The sequence below is a fragment of the Lathamus discolor genome, chromosome 6 (genome assembly GCF_037157495.1).
Source record: "Lathamus discolor isolate bLatDis1 chromosome 6, bLatDis1.hap1, whole genome shotgun sequence".
NCBI classification, from domain to species: domain Eukaryota; kingdom Metazoa; phylum Chordata; class Aves; order Psittaciformes; family Psittacidae; genus Lathamus; species Lathamus discolor.
The window spans coordinates 14,685,422-14,703,425 of record NC_088889.1 but is presented as its reverse complement, the minus strand read 5'-3'; the positions used below and the strand labels follow the sequence as shown (position 1 = coordinate 14,703,425).

At 52.2% G+C, this 18,004-nt stretch overlaps 1 protein-coding gene across 8 annotated transcripts in view; it reads left to right on the top strand.

Moving 5' to 3' along the window:
* The window catches only part of TRIM9 (tripartite motif containing 9), a 59,145-nt gene that overhangs the window by 18,542 nt on the left and 22,599 nt on the right, over nucleotides 1–18,004 (top strand). For all 8 annotated transcript variants that reach the window (XM_065685008.1, XM_065685013.1, XM_065685007.1 and 5 more), the window contains exons 2-3: nucleotides 14,600–14,695; nucleotides 15,148–15,270. In XM_065685008.1, coding sequence (XP_065541080.1) covers nucleotides 14,600–14,695; nucleotides 15,148–15,270 — 219 coding nt within the window. The remainder of the gene's footprint in view (nucleotides 1–14,599; nucleotides 14,696–15,147; nucleotides 15,271–18,004) is intronic.

Here is an 18,004-nt window from a genome sequence, read left to right as displayed (position 1 = left end):
TAGGCAGTTAAATGTCAGAAGCAAAGTCAAGATGCTGGCTAGCTGTCAAGCCTGTTTATGACTGTGCCAGACTACAACACACAGATGGTTATTAAAGGCTGTAGGACAAGACAAAAGGATTGTCAATGCACTCACTCCAGAAAGAGGAATTGCCCCATAGGGCTTTCAACCTGCTTTCTCCTGTGTTTGGGCCAGGACTGTGTCCTGGTTTACCAGACTGGTAAAAATCATTGTTTTTGCAGTTAATCAGGTTTAAATTTAACTCCAAATGAAGTAATCAGATTTACAGACTTAATGCAATAATGGGATGGAAGAGCTAAAGTGTGAGTAACCACAGAAGCAGGCTGAGTGTGCAGGCAGTAATTGGACTGAAGGCAGATGGAGCATAATTTGAAGGCAGAAAGTGTAAGATCTGCAGTGTGCACCTTCCTGGGTATTGGGTGATGCCCGGACCACATGCACTGCCTGGGTGACTGTGTAGAGGAAGATGCTCGGTGCTTGCACACAAGTGAATAGGCATCTGTGTGCTCCTGTGCTAACTGTACCCCAAGAAGTGTGTGCTGATCCCCTGGCAGCTTTGCCTGCAGGCTTATGATCTGGTTTTCTTTGCATGCTTGTGCATCCACAGTACCTGTATTCTATACAGGACACAGATCTTGGCCCATGAGATCATAATCTGGATCTTTGCTTACATGTTTTTCCATGCAGCATGGAGAAAAATGTCCCGAAGGAGAAGGGAGGTCAAGTGAATCGTTGGCCTAGGAGGTGTTCCTAGGTAGACAGCAGCAGGTTGCCTTTCCTTCACTGTGAGAGATACCAAACCCAAACCTCTATCCTGATCACTCTGTCAGCAAACTTGAATCTGACCTGTAGGAAATGGACAGTTTGCTGGATATTTTCACAATGCACAGATAGATTAAAGGAATTGCAAGAAAAATAATGAGAGGATCTTGCCAGGAAAATGTAGACCAGAATCTGAGAGGTTTGTCTCAGTATGGGGCACAGCTCTGGTGATTTTCAACACATTACATCTTGGGCCACCAGGCTGAACAAGCCCAGCTCTCTCAGCCTGTCTCCATAGCAGAGGTGCTCCAGCCCTCTGAGCATCTTCCTGGCCTCCTCTGGGTTTGCTCCAACAGGTCTAAGTCCTTCTTGTTCATTCTCCTCCACTGCCCTTTGTTTAATTCCAGATCCCTTATAGAGGCAGCTCCCTCTCTAATGTGCCCAGGGATGATCCCTGGAGCTGTCTGCTTGGGATGTCTTGTGTGTGCCACTTCACTGACTGGGAGGCTGCTGGAGGGATGACCTAGAGACATGACCACTGCATCTCAGAGGACAGTGCTTGGGACTTCACTTGGAGCTGCCCCAGGAGCTCAGGATACAAGTTGAGTGCTTAATACCTGTTCCCTTCTGTCTTCTGCACCATGCAAAGGAGAAGCCAGGGCTTGGAGGCTTATTCAGACTGAAGGGAAAATGCCACAAGGAGCAGCGATTTAAGGAGGGATCAGCTGTCGAAGAGATTAGCTGCTAAGCGCCTTCTCAGGAAATGCAGTGCCTGGTTCTATTCGCTGCCAGTCTCTCTAATTAAGGCTGTGCAATGATTTTGTTACTTTTTAAAAACAATAATAACGCTATTTCAGAGGCTGCCTGAGGTGAGGAAGATCTTGCTTGATGAGCCAGTTCCTTCTGACCTGCAGAGTACTCCACCAGAAGCTGAACTCCGTGCTTGCTGAGGCTGATTATAACTAGATCAGTTGCCTTGATTACCTTGCACTGCTGAGCATTATTACTCTCAGTATTTGCCGTGCACTGACTTCCTTAAGAGCTGCGCAGCAGATTGGTGGGTAACTCTGTGTCAGTAAGACATTCTCTGTTTCCCTCCTGGATGCTCATTCAGGGCTGGTTCTCCGTTGGTAAGGGTAGCAAAGAAAAGCAGTATTAGCAGCAACTCGGGGTAACATGCATCTTACTTCCTAGCACATCAAGAAGCCAAATTTCTGCAGTTTTCCTTCAGCACATACTTGTCTTCTGGGTATTTTTTCCTAGTAGTCTGTCTGCAATGTGTCCTGGCCTTTGTCATGCCTACAGAAAGGAAATCTCTTGGTGGGGCCAGGATGTGCCTGTTTCCAGCAGGCAGCCCCAGTGATGTTAGGAGATTGACAGCTATACTCATACTCTCAGGGAAGACCTCCGCCAGTCAGGCTCAGCCCCAGTCTGCTCATCTCAAGCAGGAGGACACAGTGCATCTCTCTGGTGCCACTCAAGAGGTTTCTCCAGGCACAGCCCGTGTAGCATAGAGCTGCACCCAGTCCAGTCAGCCCAAGCACCAGGCGTGCTAAAGGGACTGTGGCACGATGCTAAGCTGTGCTGCACCGTGTCGTGCTCAGCTCTCACCTGCAGATTTCTGACACCATGGCTTGGCCAAAGCATCCGTAAGCAGGACCGGACATGCTGTCCTCCTCATCTGTGATTCTCCTCTCTTGGCACAAGGGCACACAGAGCTCTCAGAAACCTGGACACATTCCCATCTCCTCTCTTGTTTCCGGATCTCTCTAATGGGATTCAGCTCTGCTCAGTTCATTTCCCTGCCCCTGTGCTAGCTGCAGCTGCAGTCGGAAGCAGGGGAGCCTGGCGGAAGCCGTGCCTGTGGGAATGCCCCTCTGCAGATGAGAGGAGGCACCCAGGGCGGAGGGGTGCAGGCAGAGGGGTGGGTGCTGTCCCGCCTGGCTCCTCCAGTCACAGGGGAAACGGGATCCAGACCGCAGCCAGTGGCAGCCCAGGAGGAGCAGGGCATGGCCCAGGCACTGTCTGCCATGGGGTCAGAGCCAGTGTAACAGCCCCCGTGCCTGCAGTGACAGTCCCCTCATGGCTGCCCTCCATTACCCAGGGGTGTGCTCCAGCACTCAGCCCTCTTGAGGGCTGGGGAACAGCAAAGGATGCTTAAACCTCCTTTTCTCACAAATACAGGGAGAGTGTGTGCAAGATAGTGTGTTCCCAGCTTCTCCAGAGAAGAGCGTAGGTGGAATTGTGTGCTTATTCTGCCTGTAAATTGTACTTCTAGCAAAGAACCAGCCTGTCTGCTCAGGGACATGACTGTAAGTGCTGGTCCCAGAGAGCTACACGCATTTCCACCCTCTCAGGACACTGCATGCTGCTGCTGGACCGTGCCATGCAGAGGAGGGAGCCTGGAGGAGTCATTGCTCAACTGCAAACTGTCTGCTGCCTCTCGCCAGCCTCATTCATCTCTCAAATCATAACAGCACTGACACACAGCAAATGAGCCCTGTGCTTCCAGGGTGGTTTGGAAATGCCACCAGCTGCATGACAGCAACTATAGATCACTGTGCTCCCAGCAGGGTCACGAGTGGTAATCGACCAGCATTACGATTGCACTCCTCAAGACATGGCTCAGGACAGTCGTTAAAGGGAGCTGTGTGCTGCTGTAGCTCTGCATGGACTGACTTGCACCAGGATCTTCACTATGCCTTTTCTAGCTTTCTCCCATCAGCCTCATTACAACCCATGTACTTTTGTTGCTGGCACGTGTTACTTTGGTGTTTGTATCTATAACATCTGCATGTCTCCTCAGCCTAAGAGCACTCCTTTAGCTTACACCTCGTGCCTGGGTACCTGGGAGGTGTACCTTGACTATGGGAGGATCTCCACAGCGCTGGTAGATAAGTGATGTTGAATTATAGATACCAGGTTGGACGGGACACCAAGGATCATCTGGTCCAACCTTTCTAGGCAAAGCACAACTTAGACTAGATGTCTCGGCACTCTGTTCTGCTGAATCTTTGAAGAGTCCAGTGTTGGGGAATCCACCCTTTCCCCAAGGAGATTATCCCAATGGCTGGTTGTTCTCACTGTGAAAAATCTTCCTCTTGTGTCCAGTCGGAATCTCCCCAGGAGTAACTTGTGTCCATCACCCCTCATCTTTTCCTTGTAAAAAGGGAGTCTCTGTCTTCTTTGTAGGCACACTTTAAATACTGGGACACAGTGGGACCTCCTCACTCTCTACAACTACCTGAAAGGAGGTTGTAGTGAGGTGGGGATTGGTCTCCCAGGTAACAAGGGACAGGACAAGAGGAAACAGCCTCAAGCTGCACCAGGGAGGTTTAGGTTGGATATTAGGAAACATTTGTTCACAGAGAAGGTGCTCAGGCATCGGAACAGGCTGCACAGGGCAGTGGTGGGATCACCATCCCTGGAAGCGTCCAAAAACCGTGCAGATGAGGCCCTCAGTGACATGGTTTTGTGGTGGCCTTGGCAGTGCTGGGGCAATGGTTGGATTTGATGGTCTTAAAAGTCATTTCCAACCTGGTTGATTTGAAACAGGGGAAGTTTAGATTGGATATAAGGAGGAAATTCTTTCCTGTTAGGGTGGTGAGGCACTGGAATGGGTTGCCCAGGGAGGTTGTGAGTGCTCCATCCCTGGCAGTGTTCAAGGCCAGGTTGGACGAAGCCTTGGGTGGGATGGTTTGGTGTGAGGTGTCCCTGCCCATGGCAGGGGGGTTGGAACTGGATGATCTTGAGGTCCTTTCCAGCCCTAGCTATTCTTTCTATGATTCCACAGTGATCAGGTCTCCCTGAGCCTTCTTTTCTCCAGGCTGAAGAAGCTCAGCTCTCTCAGCCTTTCCTCACACAATTTCCCAGTCCCAGATTGCCTTTGTGGCCCTTCTGTGGACCCTCTCCAGCCTGTTCTGAGGGAAGGAAAAGGAGCGCTAGGTACAAATGTGTGGTCCAGCCTGTGCAAAATTCTGCCCCCAGGTCTGCAAATTTCCAGATGGAAAGAGATGTGTCCTGAGGATCCCATTTGGTTCTCAGCGAGCCACAGGCTTTAGTGCTGGGGCTGAGTTTCTTGCTGCTTTGAGTGCCCTGGGCTGCCCCATGAGGGATGTTGGGGAGGAATTTGTTGTACCGTTGTGTGCATAAACCAGCCACCAGCAAAGTTCATGGCCTTCTTGCCAGGGTTCAGATCCCAGCAGCAGCCAGACTCCATCAGTGTCATCTTGGCTACAAGACTCCAGGGGAGACTGCCGCACAGAGCAGGATGCGGAACCTGCTCGGCTCAGAGCAGCAGCCTGCAGCGCAGCTGCACCATGTATGCGCAGTACTCCTGGCCTGAGGATGCCCGTGTGCAGAGCTGCAGCAGGACCTGGACTTCTCCCAGGGACACGGCCTGGAGGGTGCACTCCAGCAGCACGCTGCCTAATGCAGTGCAGCTGAAGCAGGACCAGGCGAGGGCGAGTCCAAAGTGGCTCTCCTGAAACATGGACAGAGTGGAGCTCAGCATCAGCTCACTCTCCAGATCTGTGCAGATCAGTCCTCGGTATCTGGCCTTTTCCAAATAGTTTCTCGCCATCACCTTGTTTGCCCCTCTGTGTACCTGTGGGCAAGCAAGAGACCCTTGCTTAGCTTGTGCTTTTCTTGGCATCCCCGTAATAGAGCTGGCAGCTCTGTTTGTGATTTCAAAGGGAAGTGTGTGTTAGGTTTTCCCAATGCAAAGCTGATGTGATTTGTTGTTGAGTGTTAATGAAGCAAACCAGGAATTAATTGGACAATATCAAGGGGCTATTACTAGATGCTTGCATTTCTTCTCTCTGAAAATCAAAGCAAGGACTATATCCTGGATCAAAGCAAGGACAGAGCATCTTCAACACATCCTCACAGCAAGGAACTGCCAGCAAGGAGCAGCTCAGGACAAGGAACTGCCAGCAAGGAGCAACCCAGGACACTGCATACCTCTTACATTTGCTTAGGCCAACAACCGGGGGCAGCCCAGCAAGTTGCCACACATGAACTGATCCACAGCGAGTGTCCCTGCGTGCAAAGCTGGCCTTCATCATGTTGCCAGGAATCATCCTAGGTCTGCCCTCTTCCAGGGGGCTGAGCTAAACCAGGGTTGATCCCACAGCGGTGCTGCAGACACAGGAGGTCACTGCAGCTCCAGGGGTATCCAGTAACTTCAGCTGGTGTCCCCATGTTTTCGGAAGCAAGCCTCTGGCTTGTTCTGTCTCTGGCTATTTGGCAGCTCTGTCTTCTGCTGGAGACTTTTGCGGGCCTGATTGTTTGCCCCTTGAAGAAGTGGGGTTAAAGTGCAGGGATGCTGGAAACTGGGGATCAGGCCCTCCTCCTTGTACAGGATTCTCACAAAGTCTGCTAAGAAACCACCGCAGGCTGCAAAGCACCATCTGTGCTGGCCACAGAAGGTCTGCGAATGGGGAGCAGCAGGTTCAGGTGAGTACAAGGATTCACAGCAGGAACAAAATGCTCTGCTGTCTGAGTGACCCGTGCCCCCAGCTAGGCACTAGCTGGGCGTCCCAGCTAGGCTGTCACACACGCTGCTCCTAGCAAGGAGGCTGGGGGCCAGAGTTATTCTTTTGCATGCAGGAAAGTCCACGCAAAGACAATAATTGATGTTTTGACCCTAAATCTCTTGTTTCCAGCAGTGTCCCCAGTGCGGGCTCATGTGCGGTTCCAGGGCTTGGGCCAAATCACAGCAGGTCATTTTCAAAACATCACGAGCCTCCTCTCAGAGAGGACCCCTCTCAGAAGGCTGGGGCCGGTCAGGGCATAGACCCCCGTCCCTTTCTGCCACGTGTGCAGGTGAGGGGCTCTGGGCAGGCGGGCCGTGAGCTGGGCTGGGCAAGTCACTGTGCCAGTACGGATGGACTGAGGGACATTGCCACTGCTGCTGCAGGGTGTCACTGAGAGCAGGCTCGATGAAACGCACAAGAAACTCAGCATGAATTCAGCATTGCCCACAGCAAGGCTGGGCAAAGGCAGAGCAGTTTGCCTGCCCAGGGCAAGCAAATCCCATAGCCACATGGGGGGCAATGAAAGGGTTTTAGCAAGGTCATGCTTGAAAAGAACATATCCTTGTTTTATTGCCAGGCTGGAGCCTTTAAATCAGTTCTGCCTGCTGAGGAAATACACTGCCCTTGTGTTTGCGTGAACAAAGCCAGTGGCCGGGGCCATCTGTGCACCCAAGTGACAGCACATCAGTACTGGGGGTTTCAGCTCCTGGCTGGCTCTTGCAGTCATCATAGGGAGCACAGGGGAGATGATGTGGTAGGATGGTGATCCCAAGGAAGCAACCAATCCCACAGACACAGGGCTTGGCCCTGGAATGGTGCAGACATAGGCTTAGCTGCGTACCGAAGGGGCTGGTTAGGTCAGCACAGTGCCTCAGTGGGACAGGCAGCATCCAACCTAAGCCCTCAGGGCTTGTCCTTCACGGGGACATCCCTGGTGCTACTCCTGGGGACCCTGCCATGCCCAGACCTCCCCAGACCCCACAAACTCCCATAACCCTGCGGCCGGTCCTTATTGCAGGAGTCCACATGTGCGATTTCACCTTGATAAGGAATGACTTGGGCTGGATGGGAATAAGAACAACCTAGGCTGAGCTGATAAGGCCTCAAATCTGGCACTCCCAAGACTGGCAGTGATTTCTGCAGCACCCAGAACAGCTTCGCTGTTGTTATCAGTGCTACCAAAAACTAAGTGGCTTTAACAGAATCCAACCAACTGCCAGGCAGCAGCCCAGCTCTGGGACTCGGCGAGGGGCAAAACCCACTGCATCATCCCCTTCAGGTCTTGGAAGGCTGCAGACAGCCTGGCTGCCTGGCACAGAGGACATGAGTCTTTTTCCCAGCTGAATTCTCCGCTGCCTCCATGCCGGCCTGATCCACAGTCCCTTCTGGAGCAAGGCTTCCTGCTGCCAGCTTCGGGTGACACATGTGAGTCTGCTGTGCTGCTGCATGGGGACTGGGGGAAAGGATGGCAGATGAGAGAAAGGAGCACAGCCTGTGCTCCTCACAGGCCAATACAGCTCTGCTGGGCTGGACCCTTGAGCATCCCAAACCCACCACATCTCTCTGTGTGCATTGAGAAGCCTGTAACTCACCCATGATCCAGCCAGGGATGGGGATCCTTTTGGAGCTGTACGTGGATGTCACCACTGCAGAGGGGAGACACCCGAAAGTGTCCCCACCTCGGGTGTCCTCCCTCCTCAGGTTCTGCCTGGGGTTTTCCCTGTGCTGCAGTGGCAAAGGGCTGTGTGCTTCCCCCAGCAGGATCCCCCGGGGTCTATGATTAATAGTAGCGCGTGCAGTGGGAACTCTGCCTCTTCCAAAGATGCAGGGGCCCCTCCTCAGGCCCTGGAATTAACTCCGATATCAGTAAAGTCTGCCCCAGAGATCATCTGCTCTGCAGATGCCAGCCCAGAGAGCGGCCTGCCTCGCTCGTGCAGAGATCATCTGCTTTGCAGACCCCAGCTGCCCTCGGGCACATGCTCCCCACGTGCAGCTCCTCTCCCAGGGCTGCTCCATTTACCAGTTTACATTTCACCCTCCTGCTGCAGACCCCGGTTTCCCCGGCATCACCGCAGTGAAGGAGAACCAAAGCCCCCATACGCAGCGGGAGCGATCGCCGCCTTCCCATCCCTTGCTTCCCCCACTGTCTGCAGCAGGGGAGCAGGAGCCGTTCCTAAGGGCTCGTTTCTAGCCCGCAGTTCACACCAGGAACTTTGCTCACCAACTGGCCCTGTGTGTGTGTCCTGCTGACAAGCGTAGGCTCTTCCGCCTGGTACTTTATGCGCCTTTATGTGTGTTACTTGATGTCAGGCTGAGAGCACATCCTTCTCATGGGAAGCCAGAAGAAGCTGACCTGGACCCATGTCAAATGGGCAGCAGCGGTGGTGCAGTGTTTGAGGAGGGGTCATTCAGACCCATGCTCTGCTCCTGTCGCCTGCCTTGGCTCAGTTACAGTTCTTAGCAGCAAAGATGCTCCGGCTTTGCTCGTCCTCAGAGCAGGCCCAGCAGGAGCGAGTGGGTGATGTCAGGTGGGCAAAGGAAGAACGAGGACAGGGATGAGGACATGAGTTCATGTGGGCACTGATGATGGCCGGGAGCAGGCTCAGGAAGGAGGCTCCCTGTGGTGGCTCCTAGGCTGCTCCGTGGCACAGGGCACAGCCAGCTCCACAGTCGCCCATCTCCCAGGAGAGCCAGCTCCTGCAGGACCCCCGGCCATGGCCCCGTCTGCTCTGGTCTCCCCTCACCCTGTGGTGCAGGCTCCGGTCTCAAGGGCAGGTTCAGCCCGGGCTGCAGCTCCAGACAGAACTCCTGCATCCTCTCCCTGGGAAGCGCTGTCTCCGAAAGTCAGGCTCTCGTGACTGGAGCCAAAAGCCAATTAGTAACAGTTTAGCTTCATCAACTTCCTGACCGAATGCAAGTTTTAATTAAACATCCCATTTTAATTAGTCAGGCATCACATACAGTAAGCTTGCCTCAAGATTTAAAGGCTGTAGGTCTTATGCTTTAATTAAAAGAAAGAAGCACAGGACTTCAGCATCTGTGACAGCTCCTCATCATTTTGAGGGTACAAGCAGAACAGCTGGGAGCAGCAGCTTTTCTTGCTGTGGCTTATTCCTCTTCTCTTTTGCCTCCTATGGATGCTCCAGCAGAGGAACTGGCTGTGAGATTACTTGGTTGGAAGGAGAGAAGAAATGGGCTGGTTGCAACATTTGGGGTATCAGAGCAGGTACTGGGCTGTCAGTGTAATGCCAGGAGAATTTTGGGCTGAGTTTTCTGTCTTGGGGTGAGGGACAGCACCTAGCACATCTGTGACTATTGAGGAGGTGCAGACATCTGAAATCTTGGGGGCAGGTGGCCTTTGAATCAGGCAGAGTTTGCACCACCCAGAGAAAGTAGCTCTTACAGGGCACACGCTTAAGCTGTGAACTCCTTGTTACAGGACTTTCCGGATGATCATAGAATCACAGAATGGTTTGGGTTGGAAAGGACCTTAAGAGCATCCAGTTCCAACTCCCCTGCCGTTTGCAGGGACACCTTCCACTAGACCAGGTTGCTCCAAGCCCCATCCAACCTGGCCTTGAACACTGCCGGGATGGGGCAGCCACAGTTTCTCCGGGCACCCTGTGCCAGTGCCTCACCACCCTCACAGGGAAGAACTTCTTTATATCTAAATAGCTCTCCTCTGCCCAAGTTTGAACCCATTACCCCTTGTCCTGTCGCTACAATCCATAATGAAGAGTCCCTCTCCAGTATCCTTGTAGGCCCCCTTCAGGTACTGGAAGGCTGCTATGAGGTCTCCACACAGCCTTCTCTTCTCCAGGCTGAACAGCCCCAACTTTCTCAGCCTATCTTCATACAGGAGGTGGTTTAGCCCCCTTACCCTCGTGGCCATTCTCTGGTCTTGAAGCTTATGTTAGTCCATAATGAGACAGGACAGATCTGTGGAAAAGAAATTCAAGGAGGCTTACACAGGCTACTGAAAGCCATGCCAATCTCAGGAGGTTCCTGTGAACTGCTGGAGGGTGGAAGGCTACCATTATACAGAAGGTGTTGCACTGGGGTTGAACAGATATGTCCTTTCTTGATCTTGTTTGAATTTGTGACCTTTCCCTATCACACACAAACTTGCCCTCCAATGCCTTAAGGGTCCTAGAAGAAAGCTGGAGAGGGACTTTTTACAAGGACATATAGGAACAGGACAAGGGGGAATGGCTTTAAACTCCCAGAGAGCAGATTTAGATTAGATATTAGGCGGAAGCTCTTCCCTGTGAGGGTGCTGAGGCGCTGGCCCACGTTGCCCAGGGAAGCTGTGGCTGCCCCATCCCGGCAGTGTTCAAGGCCAGGTTGGACGGGGCTTGGAGCAGCCTGGTCTAGTGGAAGGTGTCCCTGCCTGTGGCAGAGGGGTGGAACTGGATGAGCTTTAAGGGCCTTTCCAGCCCAAACCATTCTAGGATTCCATATGGATGCAGCCCTTGCTGGCTGGGGACAGAGCTCAGAGCAGGGCTTCCAGCTGGCTGTGTGACCTGGGCTAGCAATTATGTTTGGCTTGCAGAGGAGCCCTCCTCTCTGCTGAGCAGAGCAGGAGAATGGTGTCTCTCCTGACTACTCCATCTTGTCTAGTGTCAGAGCGTGAAAGCAAGTGGAGGTTTGAAATGGGAGCAACTGTTCCTTGCTCTTGATGGTGGCCAGCACTAGCTAACTTCGGGCTTTTCTCGGTATGCCAGATGGAGCTGTCACACAGAGCTGGCTTTGTGACTCCAATGCCAAGCAGGACCCAGTGCCTCCTAAAATAACAAGCCCATCTACCTCCTCACCTCAAGGTAAACCTGGAGGAGCTCCATTGCTGGCAGCTGTGTTACACAGCAGGAGAACCAGATCAGCTCTGTCTGAGAAATGATGCGGCATTTAAAATGGTGCTTTTCTCTGTTTCTTGGAGCCCGCTCAGCCCTTCTGAGCCACCAGCCTTCTGCCCAACTGTGCTCATCCGTGCTCTGGGACAAGGGAGAATCAAAGAGTGACAGAAATCCCTTTGTCAGCCTGCCTGGGAAGGAGGGTTACAGAGCTATTAGTGGGCACAAAGAAGGGATGGATTCTCTCCTAAGTGCTCTGGGGACAGATTTAAATGCTTAGCTCCCATTAATGTTAATGTGAGTTACAGAGGTCTCTTCATACTGCCTTGAAACAAGAGCATTGAAAAAGAGGCCAGCTTTCCGCAAAGAACAAATTCACTTGATTTTAAGAGCCATTAAATGGGATTTTTCTTCATTTCACACTCATTAATTCTTCTGCCTGTGCTAGCTTGTGGTGGGATTCTGCTCCAGTCCAGCACATGTGGGCTGGCTGGCTCGCTGCACACTGAAGGACAACAGGTCTCCATCCACCATCCCCTGTGCTGTGAGGGGACGGTGGTCCCCAGAACTGGGTTCCCCCCCCAAGAAGCACCAATGATTTTGTTTCCACATGGAGATGCGAAGCGCAACGTTCCAGCTTTTCACAGGGAGGGGAAATCCCTCCAGTGTGTGTCAGAAACATTAACAGCATCTTGCTTCCTGACAGCTGGTAGAGCACCTACAGAAGACAAGGTCTGAGGTCCTTCTGACCCCCTGCTCCCAGATGGAGGACTCCTCCTGAGTGTCCGTCTCCTACTCCTTCCATATAGATCCTGCAGAACCTGTGATTCTGCCTTCTGTGTCTGGTGATTAAATCCTTCTCCGAGGTGACAGACTGCATTAAAGCTTGGGTTTGCTCCAGGGGTCATTGGAGGTACCTGTAGAATTTACAAACCCAATCAGTCATTTAATTTCGCTCTGCAGCCTCTGACTTATTAACATAATAACAGAAACCAGAAGGGCTTTGTTTTTCTGTGGCATATGGTTATGAATCACATTGTCACTGCGCCTGCAGCACTGCCCTTAATGAATACATTCAGGCATGCCCGTGAGTCCCTGCACACATTCCCATGCGCACTCCACTGTCGTATAGCATTAATTAACCTTGTTTAATGGGCTGACTGTGATGGCTTGCAGCTCAGAGTCCCCAGCGGGGTGACTCTTCCCATAAGCAGCAGGGATGCAGCAGGAGAGCTGGGCAGATGTTTGTTTCAAAGGGGATGTGTCCAGGAACATGTCTGAACTCCGGGAGAGTCTTGTCATGATGGGGACCCTTCCTGGAGATCAGCACAAAGCTCATGCTGATGAAAAAACAACCCTTAGAGCTCCTATGTCCGGTGAGAACCCTATGTATGGGAACACCAGGTCTGCTCAGGCAATGCTAGCACATCACTGTGAGCTGGGCATCCCATTCTCCGTGCTGGGGACAAGGCACGGGGCAGGGTGTCCGCTGTGCACCTCACCAACCTTACAATTATGGAGAAGATACAGTTTCCTGAGTAGTTCATGCCCCCCACCTGCAGGCACTGGTGGCATTGAGAGCACCTTGAGCAGAGGGAAGGGCTGAGCTGAGGAGTGGGATGCACTGTAAGACCACAGGGAGAGATGCTCTGAAGGTGATGGGCCATCATTTTGTGGACAGGCTCAAAGCTTGTTGTGCCATGGAAGACATTGTGCTGTGAGGTTGGGAGAGTTCAGAGTGAAGGAGCTACATGTGGGCAGTGCGCACTGGCACCACAGAGCTCTTACTAGATTTCAAGAGCACGTTTTAAATGCATGCCCGTGAGGAAAGACTCAAAGAGTTATTTTGATATAAAGATCCCCTTTCTGGGATGTCTATTGGTAGGAAAACAAAAAGCCTTCCAAAGACTTTCTTAAAGGAAAAAACCTCAGCATGCTGCAGTTTCAATGAGGAGCTTGTAAACATAACAAAGTCCTGCTGATTTTCTCTCAATTGCCCGTGTTGCCGAAGGCCAGGACCCTGCAGTTCTCAGCATACCACCTTGCTGGGTGTAAGACATCTTCCTGAATCTGGGAGGGCTGGAGCCATGTGTGGCTGCAGAGGGCAAGCATGGGGCAGGGTGATGGAGGCTTTCACGTGGATGCAGTGGAGAGGATGAGGCAGGGCTGGGTGGTCCCTGGGGTGCATGGGGCTGCCACTGGGGGAGCAGTTTGGGCTCTGGCCTCAGCTCTCCTCCAGCTTTGGCTTAGGGAGGGGAAGGAGGAGAGATAGAGAGACCTACTGAGTTGATTTAGTAATCCCATTTTTATTAGAGATGCATTTGCTGATTAGCTCTGCATCCTAATGATTGGGCACAATAAATTACACAGGAATTTCAGAAATCACTAGGGTTGTATTAACATCTCTTGGGGAAGCAGCAGTAAGGTCATTTCCTGGGCCATTGAATGGTTGCCATTCATTTGCTACCTTGTGTCTCTGATAGCAATGCCTCTCCTTCTCAATTTCAGCCCAGCACCATCTCAGCAGGCACCGCGCACTGGTGACCTTGCATCCCTTCTGTACCATCACTCCCTTTACTCCTCTCTCCCATCTCACCTTCTCCCTCTCTCCATGCTGGCATCCAGGGGAGCATGGCACAAGGCAGGTGCCAGCCTGATGCCAACATCCCGATCACAGGAGAGATGACACATTAGGTTTTTGGAGATTTGGGCTCCCTTCTGTGTCTGCCACAAAGAAAGATCACACCTTAAAACCTGTGTGGTGTTCACGGGCAATTTGCAGCCCACAAAAGAGGCAAAATCCCTCTGAGAGGTAAATTGTCATGGGTGATCAACTCTTAACTGAAATCACAGCAAGAGGGGAAGATTCCTGCTCAGCTCAGCACAGGCAAGAGCAGGCTGTGGGTGTGTGCTCCCATCCCTAGCACAGGAGGAGGAGGGAGAAGTATTTTGCTTGGCAATGGAGAAACCAGCTTTACCTTTCAGGGAGATTTTCAGTCTGATTCGGGTAACCTGACCTGAGCCTTTCTGCTGATCACCTGCAGCAAACATGGGTCAGATCCTACAGGGGTTTTGGTGTCTGGCTCCCTGGAGAGCACAGATCCAGAGGAGGTAGTGACTAGCTCACTTTTAGACCCTGGATGGATGTGGGTTGTCCCTGATCACTCAGGGAAGCCCGTGGAGGAGGTGAATATCTGCTTCCCAAACCCAGGGCATCCATGATGATGGCTAACCGGCCTTTTCCTCTCCTTACACGCAGGGCAGCAAGGACAGAAGAACATCTTGGTGGGTTGCTGAAGGCTGCACACCCCAGGAAGGCAGTGCTGAGCTTTAGTCTATCCCCAGCCCAAATCACACACATATCAGGTTCTCCAGCATGAGGATGAGTCTAGGATATGGCAATAACCTCGCTCTTTCTTCTCCCTGCAGAGCCAGCTTTCCCAAGCCCTGAATGGGTTGTCAGACAGAGCCAAGGAAGCAAAAGAGTTCCTGGTCCAGCTCCGCAACATGGTGCAGCAAATCCAGGTACTGTATCTCCTGGCTGGGAAACAGTCAGCCCCTTCCCACCAGGATGAGTTGCTCTCTGCAGTCCTGTCCCATCTCCTCACCTTTATTTGGTGGGTGCTATCCCAAAGGGGCTCACCCCTGAGTTTTCATATTACTCCCCTGCACCCTCCCAAAAACTGCTCCTCCCAAAGCTGCCTGTGTCATGGAGGGAGCAGCGAGACCCCAGTCTCTGCCATGGGTAGATCCAAGGGTGTGGCAGGACAGACCAGACCTGTTCCCCACCTGCTCCCACCACATTTGCTGTGAGCCAAGGGTGTAAGCATCCCACATGCTAATGCTGTGGATTTATGAGTTGCAGTGGTGCAGCAGCACATGTAGAAATGGCCCATGTGGTATCATAGTAAAAAATCAGGTTTCCCAGCTGAAATGGAGATGTGTCCAGGGTTGTGATGCTCTGCTCTGACCCACAGGAGAACAGTGTGGAGTTCGAGGCCTGCCTGGTGGCCCAGTGTGATGCCCTCATTGATGCCCTCAACAGAAGGAAAGCCCAGTTGCTGTCCCGGGTCAACAAGGAGCACGAGCACAAGCTGAAGGTGAGCCCTTACCCACCAGGTTGAGTGGTGCTTTCTGCAGGGTTGGCACCAGATGAGGATGAGAACTGGTGCTGTTTATTGACGTGAAGCACCATAGGAGGAGAGGGGAGGTCTGTGGAAAGCCTCTCTTCTTGCTTTCCGCATTAGTTTCCATTTTGCTTCATTTTGCTGCAGATGCCCAGCCTGCTCACAGCATGACAGGCTTCCTCCAGGTCATGGCTCTCACTGAATTACTCTACTATTGGGCCAATTACTACTCCTTATGTCAGCAGTCATGGGTACAGCATCCACAGGCTGGAAAATGACCTTGTTCATGTGCTATGTAGCTTCTGAGCTACTACCATGATCCTGCAAGATGCTGAGTGCCTGTAACTTCTGTTGGCTTCAGCTGAATTTATGTGTCACTTGGTGGTATGAGACGGCACTTCCATCATCAGGCAGGAGAAGGAATTGCTCTGTTTTCTGTGTTTGGTGAGCACCTCATGGCCTCAGGGTGGTGTTTGCATTGAGAAGTGAGTTGTTGGTGCTGGGGGAGCTGAGATGCAGCTCTCAACGTGAGCACTGAGGTCAGCTCAGTGTGAGAACGGGCTCCTGACTTGTGTCGTTCCTGCAGTCATGACACTGCTTCTTTTCAGATCATCTAGGGATGAGAATGGAAGCAAAGGGCCAGCTCTCACCTGGGAGTGGTGGAGTGGGTGTAGTAGCAGTGCCCAGTGTCTGTGGGACAAGGTAGTTGCACCCTGACCATCACTGATATGGGCCAGCTGAGGCATTTCACACTATCACTTTGTGCTTTAGGATGGGCATTTCCAATGGCATTTCACTGTTCTGGCTAGAAACATCCGTGTGTTCTCTCTGGCTCCACTTGCATCCCCTTGGCCTTGCTTTTGGCCACCATCCCTCCGGAGGGATTCCTGGATGTGCCTAAATGAGGGAGGAGGCCATAAGTCTCCAGCCTGCCTGCAGACAATGGGCACCACAGTACAAGGGCTTGTGAGCATTTCCATCAGGAGATGGACAACAGCAGCTTTGTGGGAGCATCAATGCTCGATAAAGCACAACCCCCAATAGGCATGCCGTGCCGCCAGCCTGTCTTCTAGGTGTAGAGAAGGCCCCCACTGCCTGGTGAGCTCTTTTTCCCTCTTCCCCTTCAGGGCACTGTTAATTAAACTCTCACAAAGCCGAGCAGCACAAAGAATTTCCCTGCTCAGCACAACCCGTGGAGGCCTTTCACTTTTTTGGCCAGAGGAAGGGATCTGCATCCCATTGCTTGCTCTTACCAGCACACTTATATGTACATCCCAACCCCATCCACTGTTGTTATCAGCTGGCCTTTCCCATTAGTAGGTCTGGCCCTTAAAAGAAGAAACAGCCCCTAGGTTTTACACTGGACTCTTAAAATGAGCCCCCAAGCCACCCTCCCTGAAGGACCAAGCCCTTGCACCTCCCAATGTGCCATGGGAAGGGAGCTGCATGGGTAGGAAGGGCTCTGTGTCCCTGCATGCTCCGGCAGATGTGGTACGCAAGCCTGCATCCAGTTATCGGTAGCATGACAGCAGGAGGTGTTTAAAACCCAGGGTCTGCTCCCCTCTGCTCTGCAGCCTGTGGAGTGTTGGGCAGATTTTTAGGCTGAAATGATTTGGTTTTCCCTTTTAATTCTTACTGGGTTGGGAGGGATAAGTAATAAACGCAGCAGTGCTTGCTCTTACACTTATACAGGGAGAGTCTTGCAGCTGTGACCCACTTGAGTGCCAGCTAGTCTTGCACACTGAGATTTGCCTCCTGTGACTTCAGCATCGTCAGGCTGAGAACACTGTCTGCTGCTTCAGCATCATCTCCATACCCTCTGGTTTGGGGACAGGGACAGAGAGGGTCTTGCCTGCTTTCACAAGCTGCAGACAGGACAGGGGGTGCAGGACAGCCTCAGTCCTGTTGGGTACATCCCTACTGTCCTCACTGGGCATGCACAGGCTCTCCCGACCACACCAGGCCACCACAAGCCTGGCATGTCCACCCACTTGCCACTGCCATGTCCTCCAGCATCTGGAGGAGCAGTGGGACCAGGTACCTGCTCCACCTCCAGGACAGACCTCCTTGTCTGTCCTGCTCCTCATTGCTGACCCTGGTTTTCAGAGGATCAGTATGGTCTTCCCCAAGGGAAGATGTCCTACAGCACAGGTGGGTTTGTGCAGGGGACACAGAGGCTTACCCGCAGCATTGTCCCAGGGAGAAATATCTCCACAGCACACGTGGACTGAGCACTGCATGCACCTCCTTTAAGCTCCTGGCAGTGCTGGTGTGCTGTTCTGGTCTTCTTCTGGTCTTCAAGTCATAGGATATCTTTGCTTTGTGATTTCACCATGGTGCTTTGGCCACAAAGCCCTTGCAGGTAAACAGTGGTTGTCACACTTCCCAGGGGCGTTAATTATATGGGAAATGCTCACCAAGGGCTCCTGTCCGTAGTGCTGGATCTCCAGAGATGAAATGCTGGTCCATGACCTTTCTTTAGGGGTTACAGTCAGGATTTTCCAGGAAGCCCAAGGGAACTTGGTGTCCCTCTTGAATTAGGTCTCTGGTGATCAGGACTGATGTGAAAGGATGAGAGACAGGCCAGAAGTACAGGCCTAGTTTCCTGCACTGCACCATTTCTATATGGAAACACCAGACAGGACACACAGGTCTGATAAACTCACTACAATGTACATTATTTCCCAAAGATGCAGATACTGGACCT